The 18,257-nt window shown below is 40.1% G+C and overlaps 1 protein-coding gene across 5 annotated transcripts; it reads right to left on the bottom strand.

Moving 5' to 3' along the window:
- Nucleotides 1-2,169: 2,169 nt before the first annotated feature.
- On the bottom strand, nucleotides 2,170-15,248 carry slc1a6 (solute carrier family 1 member 6). 5 transcript variants are annotated; one of them, XM_085150796.1, is made up of 12 exons: nucleotides 14,877-15,248; nucleotides 14,696-14,766; nucleotides 8,042-8,308; nucleotides 7,802-7,939; nucleotides 7,395-7,602; nucleotides 6,653-6,695; nucleotides 6,320-6,448; nucleotides 6,029-6,213; nucleotides 5,658-5,891; nucleotides 5,309-5,503; nucleotides 4,045-4,179; nucleotides 2,171-3,792 (listed from the first exon to the last, which is right to left on the bottom strand). In XM_085150796.1, exons 3-12 carry the CDS (start codon nucleotides 8,262-8,264, stop codon nucleotides 3,594-3,596), a joined length of 1,689 nt encoding a protein of 562 aa, XP_085006922.1. In that variant the 5' UTR covers nucleotides 8,265-8,308; nucleotides 14,696-14,766; nucleotides 14,877-15,248; the 3' UTR covers nucleotides 2,171-3,593. The 5 variants fall into 5 exon arrangements, with proteins under 5 accessions (XP_085006920.1, XP_085006924.1, XP_085006921.1 ...); XM_085150794.1 differs by lacking the exons at nucleotides 14,696-14,766; nucleotides 14,877-15,248 and adding an exon at nucleotides 12,304-12,997 and having other exon boundaries at nucleotides 2,170-3,792; XM_085150798.1 differs by lacking the exons at nucleotides 14,696-14,766; nucleotides 14,877-15,248 and adding an exon at nucleotides 10,511-11,505 and having other exon boundaries at nucleotides 2,170-3,792.
- Between the last annotated feature and the right edge of the window lie 3,009 nt (nucleotides 15,249-18,257).

The following is an 18,257-nucleotide window of genomic DNA, read 5'->3' as shown; positions in this document are numbered from 1 at the left end:
ATAAAACGAATGACATGAAAATATTCGGGAGATCCAATCAGAGGTAATCTCCTTATAAGATTAGATCCACACATTTGAGCTGCCATCAAGAAACAGAACCACTACCTCTCATGAAAACGCAACAAAAAGGAAAACAGGAAAAGGAAATATAAGACCCTTTGTAAAACATGTGGAACTACACTAAAACTAACAGAACAGGCAAAAGTCAAGAATATCCTCAAAATCTCTCCTTGGTATTGTTGCCATTGGTCAGAAGTAGGGATGGGTATCGTTTAAGTTTTATCCCATACCGGTGCCAAACCGGTACTTTTGAAACGGTGCCGGTGCTTAAAGAATGGAGAACACAAAATTGGTCCAAAAACCTCTCATGTTCAGCTGTTTTTTTGTAAAAAGATAACAATGTTAGCCTTTTCTGCAGCTATAGGGCATATATGGTATCACTCTTGGCTGGAAGCAGTGCTTAAACAATGGAAAAAACACAAACTTTGTCCAAAAACCTCTCATGTTTAACTGTTTTTTTGTAAAAAGATAACAATGTTAGCCTTTTCTGCAGCTATGGGGCATATATGGTATCACTCTTGGCTGGAAGCAGTGCTTAAACAATGGAAAAAACACAAACTTTGTCCAAAAACCTCTCATGTTTAGCTGTTTTTTTGTAAAAAGATAACAATGTTTGCCTTTTCTGCAGCTATGGGGCATATATGGTATCACTCTTGGATGGAAGCAGTGCTTAAACAATGGAAAAAACACAAACTTTGTCCAAAAACCTCTCATGTTTAACTGTTTTCCACTTTTTCTTTGGTCATTTTAGCCTTTTTGGCCAGGGTGAAGGGAGTATCTGCCATCAAACAAGAAGACAGCCGCATGTAGCTATGATGGTGTTTGCTAGTTCACCTTACATGCATTAATTTAATAATGTGGTTAGCCTACTCAACGTAAATTACACACGAACAACATTAAGCTACTCACGCAGAGAAGAACGGCTGCTGCTGCCGTCATCATTTCTGCTACACTGGCAGGGCTAGGGGCCAGGACTCTCCTCTTCGGGTTTTTGCTGGATGTTGCAAACTCCGGGTCCGATAACAGGCACCACACCCGCAGTAGATGTGCTCGGTGTGAGGTCTGGCAGCAAGCTATCAAATACAGCGCATTTTTTGGCTTTTAAAAAAACGCTATGCGTCGCCAGGTGTTTTATTGGATTCGAGGAGTTACCTCCTTTGCACAGTATCACAGTATCAGCTTAAAGCACTTGTTGCAGCTGCTGAGTTTGCATATTTTGCTGTGAAGTACAGCCAGACTTTTGACCACTTCGCCTTGTGCATTTTTTAAAAAAAATTTTTTTTAACTTTATTTATCACATTTTAGACATACAGTCAAGTAAAACAGGGATAGCCCTGGGCATTTTTAATCTGTAGCTCTGCTCTAAAAGAACGTACGTACCTGGACCCGCCTACTATCCTCGGAAACGTAAAATGATTGGCTAGAATTCAAAGTGCATCTCAGGAAAAAAAAAGCACCGAAATAAAGCACCGAAATGTGCGCTGCTTTTCGGTCTGGTTACTACCGTTTATGTCAGATACCGGTACCCATCCCTAGTCAGAAGTGAGTTTACCTGACTCACTGACTCATATTGGACTCCTCCAAAGTTTTACACCCTCCTCCAGAGTGAAATAACATGGACTATTATTGAAAGCTGCAGTAAACAGTGGACTGAAACCCTACAGTCACTACATATAAACAGGAGCCACCGTAGGTAGGATTGTACACTTGGGATCGCTAAGAAAACAGAATTCATTTGACTGCAATCTGCAATCTACTGACATCTAGTGGTGAGATTTTACACAATGTAACTTTAAAATAAGATAATAATGAATTGCTGTTTCATTATGTTTATGACTCTGAAAACTCATTATACATAATGAGAATATTTATTTTAGGTACTTTAGATATACTTTATATATATATATACTTTTATACAACTTGTCCTATATTAAACTATGTAAATAGTGCTGTTATTATTTGTACTAAAGAAAAAGCGGTAAATTGTGTGTTGTGTTTTGTAAACAGTTTTCTAAACTGATTTTATTTCTGATTAAATATCCTGGTTTCCCTATCACATCCAGCAGTGACATATCTGTAGTGCTTACAGCAGCACAGCCTGGGTTAACTTAACTATTAGCTTTTCTATAAAAGGATTTCAAACTTAGATGAAATGTTCGTAATAAAAAAGAAGAATTCACCTCATCCATATGTGAAACTTGTTTCTCATATAACATTTGACCCACTGTTTTCTCTAAGAGAGCAGCTGAGAGTGTCTGGAGGAGAGGATATCTTCCACAAGGGGTAGCCACAATCACAATAATGAGAATCACAGTTCATTTCAGTTCCTGAGACATTTATTTATCACGTTTTTCACACGCTGTCCATCAACATGTTGAGCTGCTCCTTCATCAGAAATAACAATTCTACTGAAATAACTTAAAGCAACAAAACTCTAACCTGCAAACAAAAATGGGCATGAACTGGTACAAAATCAGACACGTGTATTCACACCATCACTTTTATAATTATGCACAACACTGAAACAACTGTGTAGGTTCTCAAAAGCATTCACCAAGTTTCTTCACTGCACTTTTTCACAAAACCATCAACTGTAAAGTAACCAGCAACATTTCAATCAAAATATCCCAAAAATCCAATTACATGTTGAGTAGATAATAACATATAATGCAGAAAACACAGAGCGATTGGTGTAATAGTGTACTAATGTTTAAAAACACTGTTCCCATCAACAGGAGGAAAAAAGAAACAGAATATGAACACCTTCAGTATTGCAGTTATTTCTGTTTAATTACTTCTTTAGCATTGCAGTACTGTGCCCATATAGCACCAAATAAATACAAGAAATACACACCAATATCCATAAGAGAGCACTGGGGGTGGGGAACAGTCTATAAAGTCATTAAAAATATATCAACTAAATAAAACAAAGGAGTAAAAGTTTTCTTTTTCACTTGTATCCAGTGTTTAACAGTCACAGTTTTACGATTAAATCGTGTAAGCACACTTAAAAGAGGAAGGAAACAATACTGCTGCCCGTGTATTTACATCCAGCTTTATTTTTCTGTAGTGCTGTGGAAATCCCACATCTAAGTCCTATTAGAGGTAGTCATTATTAGAATGACAAAAATGGGTGTTTGCAGTGGACAATGTTTAGTCATGCAGAAGAACTGGGCAAAGTCTAAAGAATAAATTCACAAGAATGAAAAAATAAGCTGGTTTACATTATGAATGGTGTTGTTTCTCTAATAATGCTGTGTTTTCAAGCTTGAAAGTGAGATTATTTGATGGCTTTGAACTGTATTTAAAAAAAAATAAAATAAAAAAATCACAGGATGCTCCTAAACAACACGTGAACATTAGTTTCTGTCATCAAGCTGTCCCAGGACAGGCGTCACTGTGTCGCATTTCCCAGATAAGCTTTTGTATTTGAGGGAAAGATGTGAACCTCAAGCATTGGCTATCATGTTCTCCATCACTGCATCATGCTAATGCTTAGTATGTTCACGCCGTTTCATGTGCTTCCCTCGCCTTCACATTGTGGTCTCGCTGTTGAGATGATTGACTATGTCATTGTCCTGGCAAATGAGCTGATAGGGTTTCTCGTTCTCCTCGATTACAGAGTTGCGCACCTCGGCGTCCTGATTCTGCAGCTCTTTGCGGGAAAGGTGCTCCACGATGCCGGCCCCGAGGGAGTCGCCGAGAACATTCGTGGTAGTACGCAAACGGTCCCTGGAGTCACGAGAGAGAGAGAATAAGTGAGAAAGACTAAAAAATTACTGCATATATATATATAAGTGGAAGAAAATGGATGGATGGATGCTACGAAAACAGTTGCAGGCTCTCTTATCCATCACTCTGCATTATGCATCGATAACCTTTGTAGATGTGGGACCTCTGGGCTCTCTGAAGCTTTACAATGACATTTAAGCTGGCACAATCCCAGACCAATCCCCATCAAGCTGACATTTAGTGGGAACTCACAGGAACCAATCCACAGCGATGATCAGCGTTATGTCCTCCGTGGGCAGTCCCACCGATGTCAATACAATCACCATGGTAACCAGGCCAGCCTGAGGAATGCCTGCTGCTCCGATGCTGGCAGCCGTTGCTGTGATACTGAGTGGGCGGTGGGAGGGATGGAGAGGCGAGTGAATGCATTTAATAAAAGGAAACAAACAAACAGCACATGTGCACTGCTGGTGGGTGTAGTAGAGTGTGATAAAAGCACACGAGGAATACTGTCTCTACCATATGTTCTTTAAAATGTATTACACATTTTTGTCTAATAATAATAATAATAATAATATCAGAAACACACTTTTAATATATGTTTACATGTTTATTAACCTCTCATTTCCCTACGTTCCCACGTTTACCTTGTTCTGTATTTGTGTATGTGTTGTATATAAGGGACAGCATGGAAGTGCCAGAAACTGCAGTTCCTTAAATGGACACTAGAGGTTTGATGCAAAATATTTCCATAGGCTACTATGTTAAAACGACCAACTTAGCAACAGAATTAAGCACGTTTACACACATAGTCTACAGATTAGCACCTCCTTCGTAAACACCATATGGATATTCTTGCATACCAGTTATAATTTTTAAAATTGTATTGAAGCTAAAATCTCAGCAATTTCAAGCGACTGAACTTGATCTAAAGACTTTATTTTCTCATTTTACTGAGTGAACTTTGAGTATTTTATTTGTAATAGTGTGGCAGTTTACACACTGGATCCCTGATTTGATCCCAGGGGTAGACACAAAGCCCTTGGTGGGTTGCAGTAGGAAGGCCATCCTCAGTAAATATTTGCTAGTTTAAATATACAGAGCTGCCCGTTATGGCAACCTCTCGTGAAAAATGGAACATCCAAAAGCAGTAGCAGGTATTTCAACCTACTGGCCACTTTATTAGATACACTTGTTCAATGGCTTTTTAAAGCAAGTATTTAATCGGCCAGTCACATGGCAGCAACCTTGTGTGTTTAGGAATGTAGAAATGGTCTACAGCAGCAACACAGCACACACACCTATGCCACCTCTGACAGCTAGGAGCAGGAAACTGTGGCTACGAGTTGTAGCACCAATGTTGGACAATAGAAGATTGGAAAAATGTTGCCTGGTCTGATCAGTCTTAGTTTCTGCTGTGACAGTCAGAGAGTAGAGACAGCGATCATCTCTTTATGACCACAGGTTGCCCAAAGAGGGGGCTCAGCTGAGTACTAGCAAACCAAAGTACTGTTACCTGATGGTGAGAATCTGACCAAAGTTTAGCTCCATGCCATTGACTTGAGCAATAAAGATAGCTGCCACTGCCTCGTAGAGGGCGGTGCCATCCATGTTAATGGTGGCTCCAACAGGAAGGACAAAACGCGTCACTCGTTTATCCACGTGGTTGTTTTCTTCGAGGCAGCGGAAGGTGATGGGCAGGGTAGCAGAGCTTGAAGCAGACAGGGTGAGACATGTTAGCATCACCATAAACACGAGCAGAGACTGGCCTTTAATGCTGCTAAACACAAAGGAAGTAATGCAGAGCTTCTTATGATGAGATTCAAATGAATGAATAACAATGTTTGAATTGTGCAGAAGCTAACCTGGAGGAGGTTCCCAGAGCAGTGATCAGTGCCTGCAGCAGGCCGCCAATGAAGCTGTAAGGATTCTTCCTGGTTACCAGGAAATAAAGCATTGGCAGGACAAAGAGGCCGTGGATGAGAAGACCCACGATGACCGACACAGTGTACATCCCAAGCTGACTACCCACTTCTGCCAGATCCTTCATCTCCACAATCTTCCCAGCAATCAGAAACAGGATACCTACTGGAGCATACCTGCAAGTTTGGAAACATTGTTTTACTATAATGGTAATTTTATTGGGTTAGTTGCTTTTATAGACTAAAGGGAGAGTTTTCTTCAGTTAAGTCTACTCAGAATCTTCATATGGTGTGGATGCTGGGTTTTTACTAACCAGATGATGATGGCCACCAGCCTCATGATGGCTTCATTCAGGCAGTCAAAGAACTCTCTAAGAGCCTGGCCCTGCTGTTTCATGTTGCCAATGACCAGACCGAAGCACATGGAAAACACCACCAGACCCAGAGCGTTTACTCCGCTCGAGGAGCCAGACACAGGGACGACCTCCTCCACAGTCTCCTGTGGTTGAAAACGTTTTACACATAAATCAATACGCACTGTTGTTTTCTTTTTCATAGCGATTAAAGTATTGCACTTATACCTGAAGGTGCTTGTAGACACCCACCTGTATGGTGTGCAGCACCGTGCTGAGGTTCATGCTCAAGGCAGAATCGGTCACATTGAGCGAGTCGGTGAGGTTCAGGGTTACGGTCACATTTCTGGTGTGAACAGTCTTCTTGTACACTGTTTTATACTGCAACAGACAGGAAATGTTTTTAAGGTAGTTACATAGCAATACATGCAATTTAATAGAGATTAGGAAAATAAAACTATATGTTTATCAAATTTTTGTTGATCAAGATTTAGAGATAAAGGAGATTTTCTTTCTTTAAATGAAATTAAGTGTTCCATAATGTTGAAGATATGAACCATGGCTGGGATGACAACAAAGGCTTACCTGCTTGAAGCAGGCTTCTACCAGATTAGGAGGAAACATGTTCCTAGAATAGAAAAAAGCAAAGATCAAATGAGCCACATACATAAATAAATATGCCTAAAACCTAAATTATTTTAATAACCAGCAGGGGGCGACTCCTGTGGTAGTCTATGGGAAAACAGCACTCCATTGCTTCACTCTCTGACCTCAGTAAACACGTTCCTGCTAACTTTATGGGCTCAGTCCAAGTTTCAGGTCTCACTGAAAATGAGATTGAGTCGTTTTTGTAAATCATTGTCATTGTAAAAGTCAGAAAGGTGCTTGTGATGTGCTGTGGTTTCCCAGTTTCAAACAAACTTCACTAACTGATCGGTGACATCATGGTGGCTGTGCCCATCTTTTACACTGTCTGTGGCTAAGTATAGCTCTGCAGCCATTTAGCATCGTCCAGAACAAATAAGGGAAGCAATGGAAAGAGCCTGACTTCATCCAATTGTTATGTCTGCCATCCAAACATGTTGGGTTACAGCTTGTACCTTATAAAGACAGAGGTGTGAACACCATTGGGTGTTTTGGAAGTTATCCTGAGCTAAGTAATTGGATTACTGGCAGTAGCTTCATACATAACAGATAGATAAAAGAGTGGTATCAATCTATTAATCAAACTCTTAACATTCTTGTTAGACTGCTCTCGTAATATGAACTGCGACTGTCTGTGGAAACTGTGTAACCTAACACATGAGTCAAGTTTCTGAGTCGTTACCTGATGAGATCCAGAAAAGCATCAGTAGCCTGAACAGGTTCGATATTCCCACCGTTGGCCACGGGGCTGTCCCTGTTCCCTTTCCCCGGCTGGATGATGACGACGATGACAATGCCGATAAACACAGCAATCAGCGTGGTCACCATGTAGTAGACCACTGCGTGCAAACCCATCTTACTAGATGCTTTACTGTCCAAGGAGGAAATGCCTGAGGCGGAGAACATTATTTTCTCAGTGGACTGATGAAAGTTTGAATTTGACGCTAAATTAATCATAGAAACAGCTTGCTGGTAAATACTGAAGACTACGATAGGATATCTGCTCTCATTTCAGGATCTAGACAGTAATGTGCTGAAGCAGTGTGGGAAAATAAAACATTTGCTTTTAAGTGCTCATTAGAAGCTAACCTGTGATTAGACTGGAGACAATTAGAGGTAGCACCAGCATCTTCAGCATTCTCATTAGGAGCTCCCCAGGAAAGGAAAAGTACTTGATTTCCCTCAGGGACAGATTGTAGGGGCGTAGAGCAAAGCCCAGGATTATACCTGGCAAATAAATAAATAAACTAATAAATAAGCATCGAAATGCACAAATATAAAAGCACAAGTGGAAAAAAAAAACTCCATTTGTTGTTCCTTTCCACTCACCCAGAGCCACGGCAGCGATGGTGAACAAAACGAACAAGTTCCTCTTCAGGAAACCCTTCACACTGGCCTTGCTGACGGAGCTCATCCTCTCCTTCATGCTGCTTGCTCTCCTCTCCATGGCCCTGCGTAAGCGCCTCCTTAGGTCTACTCTGTCTGGTAGGGGTGGTTTTTCTGTGTCCTCGTTAAGGAAAAGGCTGGCACTGGTGGGGGGCTTCTCGTTCATAATAAGCTCCAGCACCTGGTCCAGGAGGCAGGTCTCGTGTGAAACTAAGAGAAAAATAATAAAAATTGTTTGTTAAGTGTAAAGTTTTTGTCACGTGTAGTTTCTGGAGGGACGGCACGCTTTAAGACATTCGCAGAATATCCACACACATCGCATGTTGCTCAACGGGGTGAAAAAAAAAAAAAGAAAACAGGATGAAACGGCTGCTGCTGTGTGAAACACTGAAGCACCTGTTTAGGATTACAAATCAAAACCTGACCTAGCTGTGGCACAGTAACTAAAAAGCCTGAACCATGTAACATACCACTGCCAAATGAGATGGAGAAGATTACCAAGCTGAAATAGTTCTTATGAAAACACAGTTTTCTTTTTTAGTGTTCAGAGTAGGGCTGCAACGATACCAATTTTTTCAAACCGATACAATACCGATACTTGGATCTGAGTACTTGCCGATACAGAGTACAAAAAACAATACTTCTACCACACACACACACACACACACACACACAAATGCAATGAATTGGAAGACAGGTTTTATTATATTCCCTGCCGATAAAAAATAAAATCTTAATAAAAATGACCACAAAAAAATTTCAAGTGAAAAATAAGCATTTCTGTTAAATTATTGCAGAGTCTCCACATTGTAATTTTACAAAATATCACTGAACTATTGGCACTGTCTCGAGCTTTCAGAATAATAAATAAACACTTCTGTTTGGAATAAAATAAATACAAATTAGGTTTGCGAAAAAATTAAACTTTTAAATTATTGCAGAGTGTCCATATTGTAAACAAACAAACAAAATAATTATTATAAAATAAATAATAAATAAAATAATAATTGGCCCCCTAGTGGCCAATCTAAAAAACTACAACAGAAATGACAAGCCACCCTCTGATTAATGAAATAAGTTGGTATCGGTTAACTTTTACGAGTATGAGTACACACACATTTTACAGTATCGGTATCGGTGCATCCCTAGTTCAGAGAATAAACATCCCCTTTTTTTGTATAATTTGGTTCAGTTTAGTGGTAAAACAGTTGGTGGACAAAACATTAATTGGCCACAGTTTGGATTAATCTGTTCTTCAGCATGTCACCTGCCACTTTGTTAGGTGCACCTTCAACTTTAACTGTTCATTAATGCAAATAAACCAGACGTATGGCTGCACCTCAAAGCATTTACGCATGTGGAAATGGTCAAAGGGGCGTGATGAAATTCAAACTGAGCATTAGAATGGGGAAGAAATGGGAATCATGTGACTTCTGATGTGGCATTGTTGTTGGTGTCAGATTGGCAGAAACTGAGGTCTGCTGGGATTTTCCATCGCTAGAGTTTACAGAGAATGGTTTGAAAAAGAGAACTTGTCCAGCGAGCGGTAGTTCTCTGGGTGAAAATACCATGTAGAGGTCAGAGGTCACAGGAGAATGTCCAGACTCGAGCCGATAGGATAGCAGAAATGACTCAAATAAGGACTCGTTATGCTCACATCGTTTTATTTTACTGTGGTCAACAATCACCAGATCTCAATCAAACACGGCACCTTTGAAATATCGTGGAGCAGCAGAGTCACGTCACAGGTGTGCAGGGGATAAATCTGCAGCAGCCGTGTGATGCTATCGTGACAACATGAACCAAAATCTGCGAGGAATGTTTACAGCATCTTGTTAAATCTATGGCACGAACAACTAACTAGCAAGGCATTCCTTACAAAATATGTATGAGCACTTCAATATGACCTCATAGTGTACAATAGCCTGTTTACCTAATTTGTCAAAAAACAATAAAGACACTTTCAAGAGCATGAACTCTAAAATACACACTGTCACTATGACAAAAGGCAGACTGCAAGCATAGTTCTGGTTTAGTCATTACAAGCAAAGCTGGACTAGGTGCAGGTTTAGTCTTGAACCGAGTAAGCAAACATGAGCTGTGTCTTTTTCAAGCCTAGCTTTGCAATTTTTTCTATGCTTAAAGCTATAAAGTAGACACATGATGATGCATGTTCAATCATCCAGGTAATAAATCTCCAAAAGTTGATTCTGTACGTAGCGCTTTGTGGGAGAAACGTTTCGTCACTCGTCCAACTGACTGCAGGCTTTCCCAATCTTATAAACAGTACATTTGCATAATGAGTGAAACCAGCGCAGTGAAGGAACGCTACGTCCAGATGAACAGAATCAACTTTTAGAGATATAAAATAGACTAAAACTTAACATGAATAACGAGCTTTTTCAGTCTTACCGTGTTTCCCTTCTCTCTCGGTGTGTGTGTAAAACGTGGACGCTGCTCGCACTTCCTCCTATCTAAGTAGGCTACATTGTTTCCTCTTAGCCAACCACTGCAAACAAACTTGAAGTCCCACAGAGAGGGTAATAAACAGGCAGTGTCCTCTTGCTTATTCTTCACATCTACTATAATCACACTGACCTCACACAAAAATCATTTTTTCATTCTTCCCCAGAGATAAACACTTTATTTTGAAAGCCAAAAACTGAATTTACTCATATCATTTTATAAGGTTTGCATCAATCTATACATAATCCACATGTAGTAACCAGGCAAAGAGATGAACGTCTTCTTAGTTCTCTCACAGCACGATTCAGACCTGCTGTTTATAAATGTCTGAACGAATGTGTAGCGCGGTCACAATGTTTTACTATCTGGAGGACTGGAGTGGACTGATAACTCCATTCTAGTGTGTAATGGATAAGAGTGGATGAAGCTGCCAGTTTCTACAGCGTTACACTAGAGTAGGAATGAAAACAAAATGTTCAGTCTTGAAGCTCAGTAAAGGCAAGACTAATGAAAAAGGAAGTCTCAAGGAAGGAAAGGCACTACGGCGAAGGGCTGAACATTAAGGCAGTTCACAGGTTACCATATAACAGCATTACTACATAAATCTTGTGACGAACACAATTAAAGGATCAAAATGTTCCTTTCTGCCTCAATACAAGTCAAGCAGTGAGAGAGCGGTTTGATCTTAAGCTGCACCGCATGAGCTAATTTTGTCAGGCTGGAGCTGACCAGAAACTTTCAGCTGTGAGTCAGCTTAATGTTTCTTTTTTTAAAACTTCTCTGTGCTTCATTAGTATTCACATGCAAAAACCTAACTCCCAAAATATGATGCTGATCAGGCTGCAAATGAACAGAAAGACTGCAGAGTTTCTGTTTTAAATCCCTGTTTCATTCACAGTTTCAGTAAAAAAGCTGCAGTTCCAGCTGCCTTAATTTTTTTTTTTTTGACAAATAAACACTGAAACCATAACTCAACAACCAGGAAATGTACTATAATAAAAGGGGCATTAACCCCAGATAATCAGCAGGCATTTATTATAATGAAGAGATAATATTAAACTCTAAAATCCAAGTGAACACTGACTAACAATAAATCTGTCAAAACACGTGAACTCATGGTGGATATATGGGCTGGCAAAAGTCAAGCAGGACATAATTCATGAATACTAAACAGGAAACCCCCAGCATGTAAAAAAAAAAGTTCCAATGCTTTATTATTATTATCACCTATTATACAACACAGTCTCAATCTGTGGTAGTTTGTGAAATACTCAAAACCTTTAATGCACTGATTGTCACCAAGTACAAAAGACGATGTTTTGGGTTAAAAATGCAGATTTTTCCACCTTTTTTAATGCTTTCTTGGTTGCCATGGTGAGGTCTCCCCACACTTTCTGCTTCTGACATGAAATACAATGCTTCCTAATTAAATTATAATTATAAAAACTATATAAAAAAGGTGGAAATTCATGTCCATGAGCGCAAAACACAGTTTGCCTGGTTATATTACAGTTGTCATATTTGGTAAACTACATTGATACTATTCAAAACACTGATTTAATTTAATGCCGATGAAACACGACAGCTTTCTTTAAAATCAGACAAGGAGCACGTCTTATCCTGTCGTGATTACAATCCCAGCAATTTCTCCGTGAAATTGAGAAATAAAGGCAGGTATTTTTCTCGTGATCGCACAAAGTAGCGATCGGAAAAAGTCTTTAAGCTGTCTGACTACTCACCACTCATGTTTTAGACTTGGAGTCAAACAGTCCAGTTAAAATCAGGTCAGAGCTTCACCGCTGTGGACGAGAGGGTCAGGGTGTCGCGTGTGTGAACCTCCAGAGGTGAGTGGAGAGTTTGTCTCAGCTCAGCTTTCATAACAAGACAGACATGAAAGACCTCTCATATGGCCTGACCTTCTCACACACACACACACACACACACACACACACACACACAGCGAACATTTTGTGGCGTGTGACAAATCAAAGTCAGACAAATCTGTCTACATTCCTAGTTTCTAATCGTCAACACTCCACACAACAAGCTTTCCATGTCAAACAGCATTCAGTAGAAAATGACACAGTGATGTACATGATAAATGTCCAGATCACAGCGATTTAAAGGGGACTATTGATTTTTCCCATGAAGGTTGAGTTATTTCAAACTCTTCACGGCTCGAGACAATAAACTGTCAGCGTAGAACAACGTGTAGACAGGAAAGACAACAATAAAGAAGTCGAATCTTCTCTTTAACAGTAGCTGGATCCACTTCTGCCTTCCGGACTGCTTTAATCCTTCGTGGAAGAGATTAAAGAAGATGCTGGAAACATTTCTCTGAGATCTCCATATTGACATGATAGCATCACACAACCGAAGCCACCACATCCCAAAAGTGGTCTGTTGGACTGATATCTGGTGACTATGGATATGCTGTTTACAACTACATGAATGTATTATTGCTGTGATTTATTACTGTTACTGAAGGTCCGCGGCTCCGAACCGTAGTAAAGGGACCTCTGACTAATACGGTGGGTTCTGTGTCGGGCTTGTAGCCGAAAACTAGCTTTACTTTGTTGTCTGGGTCAACTTTGCTAGCGAGAGAGAAAGAGAGGCGTTGAAAGGCTGCTCCAACAGAACTTATTGTTTTTGGAGGAAAACACGAACACGGTGTACTGTCGAGTCTTAATAGCTTACTTACAACTGGGCTCGTCAGGCACTCTTCTTGGCTGCAGTGGTTATTATTATATTTACATGCTTCCAGCTCCCGTTTTTGCTTGATGACAGCTCGTACTTTTCCTTTTTCTCCCTCCCTCGCTCACAGACACATAACGTGTATGTCAGTCCATTCTCCCTGCAGCACGGACTACACTGCCTATGATGCTACATTCTTTAGAGCTATACCTGTAGCATTCTGCCTATTAGCTTAGCACAACAACAACAGGCGCTCTCTCACCCAGGAAACACGCAGAGAGAGAGAGCGTCACCCTGTAACCATGGCAACTGTAACGCTGCCGCCTGGAACAACAGAACGTAGCTGTCAAACAAAACCCAAACAGTCCTGACCCGCCACAATATGAAACAGGGAAGTACCGCCGTGTAATCCATTTATTTCAACAAAGTAACTGTATTCTAAATACCACCTTTTTAAACGGTAACTGTAACGGAATACAGTTACTCATATTTTGTATTTTAAATATGTAACGGCGGTACATGTATTCCGTTACTCCCCAACACTGATGATAATATATTAAGTAATCCAAAGTATTCAGAATACGTTACTCTCATTGAGCAACATAACGGAATACGTTACAGAATACATTTTGGGGCATGTATTCTGTATTCTGTAATGGAATACATTTTAAAAGTAACCTTCCCAACATTGTCCATCTGCTTCAGGGTTTAACGTGCTGCACATTCAAAGATGCTCATATGCACACCAAGAACAAGCACCCCAATCTTTTTCTCTGTAAACTTAATGGCTATGAAGGAAAATCCCAGCAGATTATCAGTTTCTGAAATACTCAGACCAGGCTGTCAGGCACCAGCAACCATGACACTTTCAGAGTCACCTTTCTTTCCCATTGTGATGCTCAGTTTGAACATCAGCAGGTCGTCTTGACCATGTCTACATGTCCAAATGCACTGAGTTGCTGCCATGTGATCGGATGATTAGATATTTGCATTAATGAGCAGCTGAACAGGTGAACCGAATAAAGTGAGCAGCTAAGATAACAAACAAACAAACCCATCTGCACTGCATACGTCTTTGTTTAATACAATCCGCTTTCTCTATTACAGCAAACAAATTATGTTACCAGTTGAGAAAATACAACTTTAGTGCAAAAGTCTTTTGGATGCAAAGAAGCCAAAAGGTGGCAAACATGTACCAACCCTTCAGGAAACAGAAATATAGAGCTTCGTTTCCACTCCACTACATCTTTGTTTCCAAATTATTTGTTAAAAATAGAGAAAGGTGAGAATTAGTATAGCAGTATAGCAACAGGAGAAAATTCAATCCAATCAGACATACACATACATTCAAGCTTCACAGGCAAGAAATGTGTGAACAGTGGTCTATGTGTCCATAGATAGATAGATAGATAGATAGATAGATAGATAGATATTTACCCTGTTTCTGTTTCTAGATGTGCTGAGCTGTCATAGATCCTTCCTGCTTTTGGCTGTCCTCCTTCAAGTCGCTGCAAGACACAAATTAAACCTTGACACAATCTTGCTACAACTTTATGATGCCTCCTGTAATTACAGATGAACTTGCTCCACAAACGATTGGAAATAAACTGTCACACACCTCTTTCTGTCCAAGACGCTCCTCACACAGTCATGTAGATGCTTTCCTCTCCACTAAGCAGTCGATAATGAACAAGTGTCGTCCACCCACTGTATCCCCCCCCCCCCCCCCCCTTTCATCTTTACTGTTAACTCCTGTTTTACTGTGTGTCGGTTTCTGTTTGTGCGTGAAGCCTCTAGCCAAGATGAGCACCTGGGAGGTATGCGTGGGAGGAGGAGGTTAAGGACTCTTCGGGAGAGAGAAATAACGATGAAGATAAGCCGCCTGCTGCCCATTCACGAGCACCAAAGCTGTGCGAAATGCTTCACCGCAAATCAGCTATCTCGGTGGGTTTCATGATCACGTCACATGCCCTGGTGGATAACCGGTTTATGTGTGTAAAACAGCACAACAGATCCACAATAGATCTCACGTGTAACTACACGGCACTTATTGCTATGACAACATGCATCTGCTAGTTGGACTTTAGGGAGCTCGTGTATGCGTAACCCCGATGCCATCCAGCTTTTTACTCGCACTCCCACGCATCATATCCACGTTCACAAACGGTGCATTGATATGCATGAGCACATACAGTGGGGAGGAAAGTAGCTTTAACCAGTGTTGGGAAGGTTACTTTTAAAATGTATTCCATTACAGAATACAGAATACATGCCCCAAAATGTATTATGTGACGTATTCCGTTACGTTACTCAATGAGAGTAACGTAGTCTGAATACTTTGGATTACTTAATATATTTTCATGCTGTTTACAACTACATGAATGTACTATTGCTGTGATTTATTACTGTTACTGACGGTCCGCGGCTCCGAACCGTAGTAAAGGGACCTCTGGCTAATATGGTGGGTTCGTGTTGCCCGTAGCCGAAAACTAGCTTTACTTTGTTGTCTGGGTCAACTTTGCTTGCGAGAGACAGAGAGAGGCATTGAAAGGCTGCTCCAACGGAACTTATTGTTTTTGGAGGAAAACACGAACACGGTGTACAGTCGAGTCTTAATAGCTTACTTACAACTGGGCTCGTCAGGCACTCTTCTTGGCTGCAGTGGTTATTATTATATTTACATGCTTCCAGCTCCCGTTTTTGCTCGATGACAGCTCGTACTTTTCCTTTTTCTCCCTCCCTCGCTCACAGACACATAACGTGTATGGCAGTCCATTCTCCCTGCAGCACGGACTACACTGCCTATGATGCTACATTCTTTAGAGCTATACCTGTAGCATTCTGCCTGTTAGCTTAGCACAACAACAACAACAAAAAGTCGCTCTCTCACCCAGGAAACACGCAGAGAGAGAGCGTCACCCTGTAACCATGGCAACAACAGAACGTAGCTGTCAAACAAAACCCAAACAGTCCTGACCCGCCACAATATGAAACAGGGAAGTACCGCCGTGTAATCCATTTATTTCAACAAAGTAACTGTATTCTAAATACCACCTTTTAAACGGTAACTGTAACGGAATACAGTTACTCATATTTTGTATTTTAAATACGTAACGGCGGTACATGTATTCCGTTACTCCCCAACACTGGCTTTAACATGCAGTCATATAATATACACAACTGTGTGGCATGAACAAAGAAACAACAAGCCAACAAACTGCGCAGGATTTGGAGACGAGTTTAAACATTTGTTTCTTTACTCGTTTTATTGTTATGTCGTTGCCTCTACAGTGACTTGACCTTTCTTGGTCGAAAAGGAGACTTTTCCTGGATAAATAGAGGATAATTAAAAATACATAAATAGATAAATAAAAGCCACTGAATAAACATAACAATAGATGAACTTTTATTTTTCAGAGTGAAACTATTCAACAAACAGAATCAAGATGTTGTAGAGGTATTTTAATTTTATTTTATTGGGCACCACCAAATGTGACTGCTGAGACTGAAGACTTTGGAAGCTGTTCTGGAGCTTTTAATTGACAGTTTGCCTAAGTTTGATGTTCAGAGACAAGAAGACTAGAAATTTAAAACTTCTTAAAAAAATTTGCCATGTTGAGTTTTTGTCAACTACTGTTCCAGAAAGATTCAAGAAAGATTAGAGATAAAGAACAGTCTCAATCTTTACACCACGGACAAAAGGCAGCTCTAGAGCAAACTTCTTCTCCTTCTTCTTCTTCAATTTTGATTCCTTTATGATTTTTGCTTATTATGTTTTATTGTAAAATGCATGTTATTTTAATCTAGCATTGTCAGAAGCTAAATAGAACAGCTAAATAGACAGGACTGTGCATAGGACATGTACATTCCTGTGAAAAAACTAAACACACCCTGACTGCTTACATGGGAATTAAAAGGGTAAATACTTACTGATCATCAGTGAACTTTACCATCCTTCATAAATACTGAAGTTTGGGGAAATCAAACCACGCAATGTTAAAATAAATGGGAAAAAAAAGGCTCCATGGGCTGCAGTTACCATGCTAAATGTTAATCTTCATGACAGTACAGTTAAAGAAAGACTGAACAAAATCAGTCTTTAGAAAGCTTGTCAGGTGAAAGCCTCCTCTCTCTAAAAAGAACATGGCAGCATAGCTTAGCTCTGCAAAGTTATATCTAAAAGAACCACAAGGCTCCTGGAACTCTGACCTTTCCACAGATTAAACTGAAGCAGACATGTTTGGCTATAATTCACAGTCTGACAGAAGCGAAACACAACATATCAGCACAAACACCTTTTACCAGCTGTTAAGCACTTTGGTGGATGGATGAGCTTATTTTGTGAAAAACAAAAGATTCAACATGCTGCAACGACCCAGTCAAAGTCCAGACCATAACTAACTGCAACATTATAAAGAAGAATAAAGAAGAATGGGTCAAAACTCACAAGCTGTTGAATCATGGATGTATTTAGATTGTCACAGTACTGCACAGAGTCCTTTGTAAACTTTCTTTTTTTACACAACTGTATATATAATTCAGCTTTAATGGTGCCTTTTCAGATATGGAAGTGGCCAGTGCTATAGGAAACCAAATATTTTAATTTTAAATTTAGGAGCATCATTCCTAAACTGATAAACTGTCACAGAATGGTAAGCTCTGTAACATTTCATTTTTGAGAGACTCTTTAGGATTCTCCTTTATTGTCAATGTCTCCAACATTCAGCTTGCAATTCAGCCTTATTTATGTTGCGCAACATTTCAGACTGAAAGGTAAATCTTCACAATGTTCTAAAGAGAAACCCAACAATATCCCCGGATCACCAAACCCCCCCTCCCTTTTAACAGGAAGACATCTCTGGCAGATCCAGGCTCAGGGAGGTTGACCATCTGCTTTGATCAGTTGGGGTGAGTGGAAAGCAAAGACAAAAGAGAGATGATAAACAATTTAGTTTTTAATGGCGGTAGCAGCAGATCAGTAACGTGCAGCACTTGAGCT

The sequence above is a fragment of the Neolamprologus multifasciatus genome, chromosome 23 (genome assembly GCF_963576455.1).
Source record: "Neolamprologus multifasciatus chromosome 23, fNeoMul1.2, whole genome shotgun sequence".
In the NCBI taxonomy this organism is placed as follows: Eukaryota; Metazoa; Chordata; class Actinopteri; order Cichliformes; family Cichlidae; genus Neolamprologus; species Neolamprologus multifasciatus.
The sequence above is the reverse complement of the archived record's forward strand: the minus strand, read 5'-3'. Positions and strand labels throughout refer to the sequence as shown.

Coding starts and splice junctions, on each gene's coding strand:
- slc1a6 (XM_085150794.1), bottom strand. Junction 6,696..7,394: donor GCTTTTCTGGATCTCATCAG/GTAACGACTCAG, acceptor TTTCTATTCTAG/GAACATGTTTCCTCCTAATC. Junction 4,180..5,308: donor GGTCAGATTCTCACCATCAG/GTAACAGTACTT, acceptor CCGCCCACTCAG/TATCACAGCAACGGCTGCCA.